Source organism: Xyrauchen texanus, chromosome 21 (assembly GCF_025860055.1).
Source record: "Xyrauchen texanus isolate HMW12.3.18 chromosome 21, RBS_HiC_50CHRs, whole genome shotgun sequence".
Lineage (NCBI taxonomy): Eukaryota > Metazoa > Chordata > Actinopteri > Cypriniformes > Catostomidae > Xyrauchen > Xyrauchen texanus.
In genome coordinates this window covers 2,192,477-2,202,476 of record NC_068296.1, presented here as the reverse complement: position 1 = coordinate 2,202,476, position 10,000 = coordinate 2,192,477, and the positions used below count along the sequence as shown (strand labels likewise).

General features: G+C 43.1%; 1 protein-coding gene across 1 annotated transcript in view; it reads left to right on the top strand.

The window, feature by feature from the left end:
- Positions 1-10,000, top strand: part of LOC127661681 (semaphorin-3ab) — a 53,423-nt gene that overhangs the window by 35,893 nt on the left and 7,530 nt on the right. The window contains exons 8-15 of the mRNA XM_052152507.1: positions 1,356-1,470; positions 1,727-1,796; positions 1,947-2,091; positions 2,187-2,406; positions 3,256-3,347; positions 3,520-3,561; positions 6,047-6,204; positions 9,377-9,444. Of these exons, the coding sequence (XP_052008467.1) occupies positions 1,356-1,470; positions 1,727-1,796; positions 1,947-2,091; positions 2,187-2,406; positions 3,256-3,347; positions 3,520-3,561; positions 6,047-6,204; positions 9,377-9,444 (910 nt within the window). The remainder of the gene's footprint in view (positions 1-1,355; positions 1,471-1,726; positions 1,797-1,946; positions 2,092-2,186; positions 2,407-3,255; positions 3,348-3,519; positions 3,562-6,046; positions 6,205-9,376; positions 9,445-10,000) is intronic.

Sequence of the window (10,000 nt, the reverse complement as noted above, 5' to 3'; positions counted from 1 at the left end):
TTATACAGAGTGTGTTTAGTTGATGCCGTGCATTTCCAGCACGGCTAATTAAAGCTGATGAATCCACAGATCGTAAGACTGTTTACATTACTCCTGTGTTTCACATGCCAACTGCCAGATTTTTGTGTGAAATGCAAGATTATAGGCTCACATGTAGTAAAAACACAATGCAAGGGTGCAAGGGCTAGAAATAGCATTTTAGTTTATCATAAAGCTAATGCTGCCTTTAGCTAATGATGCAGCTACCATATTATCACTTGCCGTTTCAGCCATATGCATTAAGTTGTAGAAACATGGTGTAGTTTCTACATGTTGTAGGCAGCCATATCACCCTGCAGCTCTTGCCTGGTTGCCCATTAAAGCTTAGCAGGCTCAACCCTGGCCAGTACCTGGATGGGAGACCTCCTGTTGAAAATCAAGGTTGCTGCTGGAAGTGGTATTAGGAAGGCCAATGGGGATGTTCACCCTATGGTCTGTGTGGGTCCTAATGCCCCAGTATAGTGATGGGGACACTATACTGTAAAAAGGCACTGTCCTTTGGCTGGGATGTTAAACTTAGGTCCTGACTTGCTGTGGTCATTAAAAATCTCAGGACATTTCTTGTAAAGAGTAGGGGTGTAACCCCTGGTGTCCTGGCCAAATTGGCCCCTATCTATCATGACCTTGTATTAATCTCATCCCTGAATTGGCTACATCACTCTACTCTCTCCCCACCAATAGCTGGTGTGTGGTGGGTGTTCTGGCACACTATGGCTGCTGTTGCATCATCCAGGTGGATGTTGCACACTGGTGGCAGTTGAGGAGATTCCCTCTATGCTATGTAGAGTGCCTAGAAAAGTGCTATATAAATGTAAGGAATTATTATTAAAGAGACGGTTCCTCAATGACGTCATTTCAGCCTTTTTGGTGGTTTGTTTAACAATGATATTCTTGGGGTCTGGGTATCTCAGCGAGTATTGACGCTGACTACCACCCATGGAGTCGTGAGCTCAAATCCAGGGCATGCTGAGTGACTGCAGCCAGGTCTCCTAAGCAACCAAACTGGCCCTGTTGCTAGGGAGGGTAGAGTCACACGGGGTAACCTCCTCGTGGTCACGATTAGTGGTTCTCGCTCTCAATGGGGCATGTGGTGAGTTGTGAGTGGATTTGTGAGTGGACTGAGAGTCGTCCTCCGCCACCCGGATTGAAGCGAGTAACCGCGCCACCACGAGGACCTGCTAAGTAGTGGGAATTGGGCATTCCAAATTAGGAGAAAAAAAAAAAAAAAAACTATGATGTTCTTTCTCAAACCAAATTTTTTTTTTAGGTAAACGTGAGGTAATCATGTACAATTGTGTTTTGGTTGTGTCTGACAGAACGACTTTGGAGGCCACAGGAGTTTAGTGAACAAGTGGACCACCTTCCTGAAAGCCCGTTTAATCTGTTCCGTTCCAGGCCTAAACGGCATCGACACGCACTTTGATGAACTGCGTAAGTTACGCATGCCATGTGACATTACAACCATGTTAACAACAGGGCTCTCATTTGGTAGGAATGCACAGATCAATATATCGGCCACCGATATGTATCAGCCAGTTTTTGACCGAATTAAAACCATCGGCATATTGGTCATAAGCATGAAAACGCATATAAGAAAAACGGATGATTTACTAATTACATATTGTTAACATAAAAAAATGTCTTCCAATGTAAATACCTCACTGAACATATGTTTGATCGTTTACAGAGGATGTTTTTCTCATGAGCTCCAAGGATCCTAAGAACCCCATTATCTATGCTGTATTTACAACATCCAGGTACTACAACATCCAATTTACACCAAATTCCCATTTCCCCGCAGCCTATCTGCATATTCTGTGTATTCAGTTCGCAATAATTGCATTCTGACTTATTAAATCCCTTAAGGCGAACCTGTGAAAAAACTATGCTGTTTCTGATGTTTACAGTAACATCTTTAAGGGTTCAGCGGTATGTATGTACAGTATGGCAGATATCAGGAGGGTGTTTCTAGGCCCTTATGCGCACAGAGATGGACCCAACTACCAATGGGTACCGTTCTTGGGTAGAGTACCGTACCCAAGACCTGGCACGGTAAGAGTGGTCTCAAACAAATTAAATTTGACTATTTATTTTGACTGCTTGAGTTTTAAAACATGTCTCGACTCTCATTATCTGGATGGTGACAGTGTCCAAGTAAAACGTTTGACGGGTTTGAATCGACAAAGGACTTTCCTGATGATGTCATCACGTTTGCCAGAAGCCACCCGGCCATGTACAACCCAGTCTTCCCCATCAACAACCGTCCAATCATAATCAGAACTGATGTTGACTACCAGTTCACTCAGATGGTGGTGGATAGAGTGGAGGCAGAGGATGGCCAGTACGATGTCATGTTTATTGGCACCGGTGAGGATAAATAAAAATCCCATTCCCATCCTTAGAAGACTTGATTTGTATTGATAACTTATAAACCTTTAGAGACAAACCTGCCGTGAGCTCCGAGGTTGTTTATCGTTGTGTATATGCTTCTGTTGAATCCATCGGTCCATGTTTTTTCTACTTAATTTTAAAAGAAATATCAGACCAATTTTAGACCAAATAGTTTTCCTAAAAATGTAGGTCCACATATGTGGATAGTGAGACTATTCTGAATCTATGTACTGATGATCATTGTCCCATGTGTGTCAAACATGTTGAGTGATCCAAACATCATCTGCAGCCTGAAACTGAACTTCTGATCAGATTTTAGGAGTGAACGCACTTAACTGCATAGAGAGCTATAGGATGCTCCCTTGCTCCCTATTTAGTGCATGACTTAACCTCCAGTGTGCTGTCTATCTGCACTGGTCTCAGAACAGTTTGAAATGCACCTTATTTTCATCCTAACTCCATATAAAGCCTCTGAAAGACACATTTTACAGTTTTTGGATGCATAATCTTTTGTAATCTTTTGACTCAAACAGATTTTAGCGTTTCAACCAAACACAAACTCATTTGCGATCACCGCCATGTTGTTTGGTCACATGACTCCATACGTAGAAAGTTGAACACTTTACTGACAGCACAGAGTCTCCTGAACTGAGATCAGTTGGTTTAAATGAAATGAAATTATGCTTTGTGTATAGCGAAGCCAAAATACAACGTCCACACATGTGGACATGGGGGTCGCACAAGGTTCAAATCTTGGTTTGTACTGTTGTGGTTCACCTCTCAACTGGTTGGTTTGGTTAATCAAGTATCATCTTTCCACTGCAGACATGGGCACGGTTCTTAAGGTGGTGTCGATCCCCAGAGGAACATGGCATGACCTTGAGGAAGTCCTGCTGGAAGAGATGACAGTGTTCAGAGTAGGTCTATAGTGTAAATTATACTGATTACTCTTTCATTTATGGAATGCAGTATTGTTGTCCTTCTGTTCTTGCATATGGAATAATTGATATTGACTCAATGCAAACATCAAATATACTTCCCATGCACATAACATGCACAACATTTTTTATTAAAACCCTGTTTTGACAGGAACCAACTGCTATTACTGCCATGGAACTCTCCACAAAGCAGGTAAGCATTAAGAAAACCTCATCCAGACAATAATATTCCAGGTGCAATACAAGTTAAGTTTAATCGACAGCATTTGTGGCATAATGTTGTTTACCGCAATAACTGTATGTTGCAATAGGTGTGAAAGGGACCAGTCCTTAAACAATAAAAAATACACACTGTTTCAAAAGTATAGCCACAAGACCTAAACAATATACATGTTAACGTGATTTTAGTGTGAAAATATTATGGATTTACCAGTGTTACGTTTATCAGATTACAAGGTTTACCGGCGTTGCGTCGTCATGACAACATAGTTGTATTATTGGATATAAATGATTGAGTACTTTACTGATTACTTCATGAAAAGTAATCACATTACTAATTACAGTACATTACTTTTATTTTTCTATTCACATAAAATCTGTCGTTTTTTTTTCTCTACAAATTCAAAATGTTATTTATACTGGACCCTCTGCAGGCGAGAGAGAGAGAGAGAGAGAGGCCTGAATCACACCCAGATACAAAGCGTTACAATAGTCCAAACGAGAATACACAAAGGCATGCACAACCTTCTCCAAATCATCAAAAGAGAGGATGGATTTCAACTTTGCTATAGATCTAAGATGGAAAAAGCTATTTTTAACAACAGCATTTCTATGCCGATCAAACTTGAGCTCAGTGTCAAAAATAACACCCAGATTTTTCACAGAGGAAAGTTTTTTCCCTGGAAGCAATGACAAGTTGCCATCTAAATTTTCCCCACATCCCAATTGACCAAAAAGAATAAACTCTGTGTAAAGCAGATCAATGGAAAGGAGGAGGTGAGAACCGGCTTGGCAATATAAATAATGCTCCCCGGTATTGGCCGGGGAGCCTAGGGGGGCGTGCCTTGCTTGACCTGGGAGGAGACAGGAGGTTAAAAACAACAACAAAACAAAATAGGTGAGGGATAAAGGCCAACACGGAGCAACAGAGAGAGAGAGAGAGAGAGGAAAAAAAAACTCACTCACTGGTTCTCTGATGCGCCGTCACGTGGTCCCTGATCAATCCTCCACCCTCTCAGGCAGACGGCAGCTGCTCCTCCCCGGGCGGACCGGAGTCAGACTGACCCCCAGCGGACAGAATGCCCCTTCGTGTTCTCTGCGACCCGTGGGGACTCTCCTCCACCCCTGTCAGTGGCCCTACCGCTCCATGCTGTCGGGGAGTCACTTCCCTCTTCCCCTCGCAGACGGCGGTCCTCCCGACTGCTCCAGGTTTCTGGGGGATGGCAGGGCACTCCTCCACCCCTGGCATGCTACTATGGCATGGTACTCCCTTGGATGGACGGCAGTGTTGAGGACTCCGCGATGGGCATCCCTCCTCCATCCCGGGTTTCGGCACCAATGTAAGGGGGTATAAGGGAAAGGAGGAGGCGAGAACTGGCATGGAAATATAAATAATAGTTTAATGAACAAATAAACGAAAAACACACAAACATAAACACACAGAGCAGCTGCCTGTAATTCTCTCTCGAACCATTGTCACCGGCCGACCTTATCCCTCTCGCGCCCCCATCAGGCTGATTGGGGACCGGGCGTGCGCTATCCCAGCCCGGCCCCGCCCTCCTCCGCTCTACACTATATTTCTAATCTTTTCATATTATGCATCATATGTTATACTATACCATTTTTACTTAACCATAAATTATAACTACTTTTACTTTTCAGTGTAACTTGTTTTTAAAAAAATAGAAGTTTGAGAGTTAGTTTGAAATATACTCGTAGCAAAATACATGCATAAATATACGCCCCATGTCTTTATGTTTATGCAACAGCACTCTTTACTCATCTCACTTGCACAAAAAATGCTGTCCTTTTCTGCATATTGCGGCACCGTTTTGTGGCCCGTTCTGCATAACGCGGCGGCCCATTCGGCCCTGTTTCGTGGTCGGCCCCCCGGGGAAAGTCCCGGTTCTCCCAATGGCCAATCCGCCCCCTGGTGGCAGTACAGAAAATGATTTCATTAGCCAAGCTTGAGGAACAAAATTTGAGGTTTAATAAGTGAACTGCATTGAACAGAATGAATCCAATAGGCCTAATACTCTACAGAACACAGTGAGACTAATAGGCAGCCTGCAGGGAACAGAACTGGCCTAACATATGAGTTTTGGGGTAATAAAGAGAATGGAAAGGTTACGTTAGTGCTGGGAAAATTGTCATGCCGGACTGTATTTTGTTCACAGAAGTGATATAGAACAGTTGGATTTATAATGCACACACACACACACTGCTTGGCATCTAGCTACATTATGCAGAGCAGGGGCTGCTGTCATAGTCACTCAGAAGAGATGGCAGCATGAGGTACTGCCATTAGAAGCCACACACACATGTACACTGCCACACACAGCAGCTGGTTTTGCAGACACTTAGCACACTGTAAAAACTTTGGCAGTCAGGAATTGTTCTTTGGGCCACATTATTGTATGATGAAAGAAGGTCTCAGTCTCTCTACTTTCCCTCCACAGCAACAGCTCTATCTGGGATCCGGCCTCGGAGTTTCTCAGATGCCTCTGCACCGTTGTGACGTCTACGGGAAGGCTTGCGCCGAGTGCTGTCTGGCTCGTGATCCGTACTGCGCTTGGGACGGCTCGCAATGTTCCCGATACTTCCCGACTGCTAAGAGGTATACCTAAGCAGGACTATTATGGTTTTAGATTGTTTTATTTCTATTTTATATTAAATTTGTCATTCTAGTTTAGTTTGTTTGGTTTCACACTTTGTCTGTTAGTTTTAGGTTATTTGTATCAGTGTTTTCAGTAACACTTTCCATATTTGCATTATACTGCATTCATAATGTCTCATAAAACACCTTATAATAAGTTATAACTTCTCATAATAATTATAACTACAGTTTATTATAATACTTCCTCTATTCATAGTTATACTTTAGAGTATAATGTGTTTTAACACAAACAACATCCAGTTTTAATGTTGCAGAAGTTAATAAAGTTAATGTCATAAGTGCTGTGTACTGTAAACAGTTAGAAGTCTTTATGACGTGATCATAAACTTCATCACGTGAAGTGTTCTTTGATTGATTGAAGTAAAGTTATAAGTCAAGTAAATTTTATTTGAATAGCACCTTTCACAACACACATCGTTTCAAAGCAGCTTTACAGAAGATCAGCATTAACAGATGATAAAACTAATGTCTATAATGTTGATGAATCATCATTATCACTGTGGCAAGGAACACAAAACTCCATAAGATATAAAAGCAATATCTTCTTTTAACCAGTCATAATATGTTATAACATACAATACATTACAAGTCAAACATATCATGGCAGTTACTTGTAAAAAAGATGCACAAAAATTACGTTTATTAAATAGAGTTCAGTATAGAATCAGTTGACATGTATTGGCTACATGTGATCAACAGAAATATTTACAATTTCTGATGTATTTTGACTGTAGATTTACACGTGTTTTTCATAATATTTCAGAATCTACATTAAATGTGTGTTATTGTGTGCATGTGTAATGTTTATACCATCCAGCATGACTTGTAATGTCTTATAACCACTTATAAATATCTTATGGATTTTTATAATAAGACATTGCTTTTGTCACGAGGTAGGCAAGTAATGCAGCTTTTAATGAAACAAAAGATAAAAGAGAACTCAGAATTAAACAAAACACAGGGAACTAGGCACAGAACATGACAAGACACGTGAAGACTGACAAAGAATCCAGGGGAAACAAGGGCTTAAATACACAAGGGAAAACAAGGAAAAACCTGGGGAAAAAAATCAGGGAATGAGGAACACCTGAGAAAATAATCAGGGTGAACAAATCATGAAATAAAACGATAAAACTAACACAGGAAATGGAAATAAACAAGAATTGAAGAAATGTTTAGACAAAAACAGGGAATACATTACAGAACCCCCTTTAAGGAGCGGATTCCAGATGGAAAAGGGGAAATAGGCAGTTCAGGGGGCACAAGTGGCAAGCGGAGCAGAGGAACAAGGCAAAGTCAGGGAGGCTTGAGACTAAGGCAGAGCTGGAGGGATGGAGAGCGAGGGCGACGGTGCAGGCTCGGAGGATCAAGATGGAGCCAGAGGTACAGAGGGCCGGGGTTGAGCTGGAGACCCACAGGCCAAAGCAGATCAGGTGGGCGGCCAGGAGACCAAGGAGACCAGAGCAGATCAGGTGTATGGCTAGGAGGCCAAGGAGACCAGAGCAGATCAGGTGGGCAGCTAGGAGACCGAGGAGACCAGAGCAGATCAGGCAGGCAGCCAGGATACCAAGGAGACCAGAGCAGATCAGGCGGGCCAGGGAGACCAGAGCAGATTGGGCAGATGGCCAGGAGACCAAGGAGACCACCTTAGAGTAGTGACTGTGTCAGGAGTTCTGGTAGGTGGCCATAAGGCTGAGACAGGGTCAAGAGGTCTAGGATGCAGCCACAGGGCAGGGACTGGGCCAGAAGGCCAGGGAGACAGCCACAGGACAGGGACTGGGCCAGGAGGTCTGAGAGGCACTGGAGGAGGGGTAGGCAGAGCTGCTGTAAGAAAAGTGGTCTGAACATGGGCAGAGACTTGGAAACGACCTCTGTGGTCATGTACACGGGAAGAGACTTGGGAACAGAAGCCTTTCTTCTCCTCCTCCTCCTCCTCCTCTGAATGGCCGGAGTTGGCAACGCTGGTTCTTGGATTGACGAGGCTGATAACACTGGCTCTGGGATTGACGAGGCTGGCAACGCTGGCTCTGGGATGGATGAGGCTGGCAACGCTGGCTCTGGGAAGGACAAGGCTTCCAACTCGTTGGCCGTGGCAGGCGTGGGCGTTGGCTCGTTGGCTGTGGCAGGCATGGCCGTTGGCCGTGGCAGGCATGGGCATTGGCTCATTGGCTGTGCCAGGTGTGGCCATTGGCTCGTTGGCCATGGCAGGCGTGGGCGCTGGCTCGTTGACCATGGCAGGGGTGGGCGCTGAGAATTTGTGATCTGTGGTAGATCATTCAACTTGGAGGCTGTGGAAGGCTTGGAGCAAGGAGCCATGTGGAAGGCTTGGAGCAAGGAGCCATGGAAGGCTTGGACGAGGGAGCAGAAGATGCTGGTTTTGGCCTGGGGTTCCCACCATAATCCACTGTGTAAAGGGATCCGCAAAGTTCCAGAGCCTTCTCCACATATTTGCAGAGTGTTCAGTGAAGATCATCAGTTCCTTCAGTGTACTATTCAGACTCATTCGGAAGAAAACCACCAGAGAGCAGTGTGGATAGTGCACTAAATTTTATATCTCTAAAAACTCACGGACGTGATCCTCAACCTAACCCTTGCTTCAGAAGATAAATTCTGACAGCCGCTAGATCCATTTTTGGTTTGTTTTTCTGTGACGAGGCAGGCGAGGAATGAGGTTCTAAATGAATGAAACAAAAGATAAACAAAGAACTCAGAATAAAATGAAACAAAACACAGGGAACTAGGCACAGAACATGACAACACATGTGAAGACTGACAAAGAATCCAGGGGAATCAAGGGCTTAAATAAACAAGGGAAAACAAGGAACACCTGGGGAAACAATCAGGGTGAACCAATCATGAAATAAAACTACAAAGGGCTACAAAACTAAGACAGGAAACAGGAACGAGGAACTATATAAGAATTTCAACATAAAAGTCTAGACATAAATAGGGAATACATGGCATATAACATATTATGTGGTTGAGCCCAAAGCTGAAAATGTGTTTGAGCTGGGGTTGATTTCCTACAGTGGTATCCAGGTGTGTGTGGGAGTGAATATGTGCATTCATCTGCCTTCTCTGATTCTCTTTTTTGTGTGTTTTACGCTTACAGGAGAACGAGGCGTCAGGACATCCGGAACGGAGACCCTCTGACTCAGTGTTCGGATGTACAGCATCACGGTAAGACATGCAGATTTTAATGGAATAGTTCACCCAAAAATTGACATTTTCTAATAATTTACTCACCCTCATGCCATCCCAGATGTGTATGACTTTCTTTGTTCTGCAGAACACAAATGAAGGTTTTAAGAAGAATATTTTAGCAAACAATGCAAGTGAATGGTGACCAGGCCTTTTGAAGGTCCAAAAATCATATTAAGGCAGCATAAAATAATCCATAAGACTCCAGTGGTTAAATCTATATCTTCAGAAGCGCTATGATAAGTGTGGGTGAGAAATAGATTAATATTTAAGTCTTTTTTCCTATAAATCTCTACTTTCACTTTCTTTTTCTTTTGTTTTTGGTGATTCACGTTCTTTGTGCATATCGCCACCTACTGGGCCAGGAGGAGAATTTATAGTAAAAAAGGACTTAAATATTGATCTCACCCACACCTATCATATCACTTCTGAAGATATAGATTTAAACACTGGAGTCTTATTGGTTATTTTTATGCTGCCTTTATATGCTTTTTGGAGCTTCACATTATTGGTCACCATTCACTTGCATTGTATG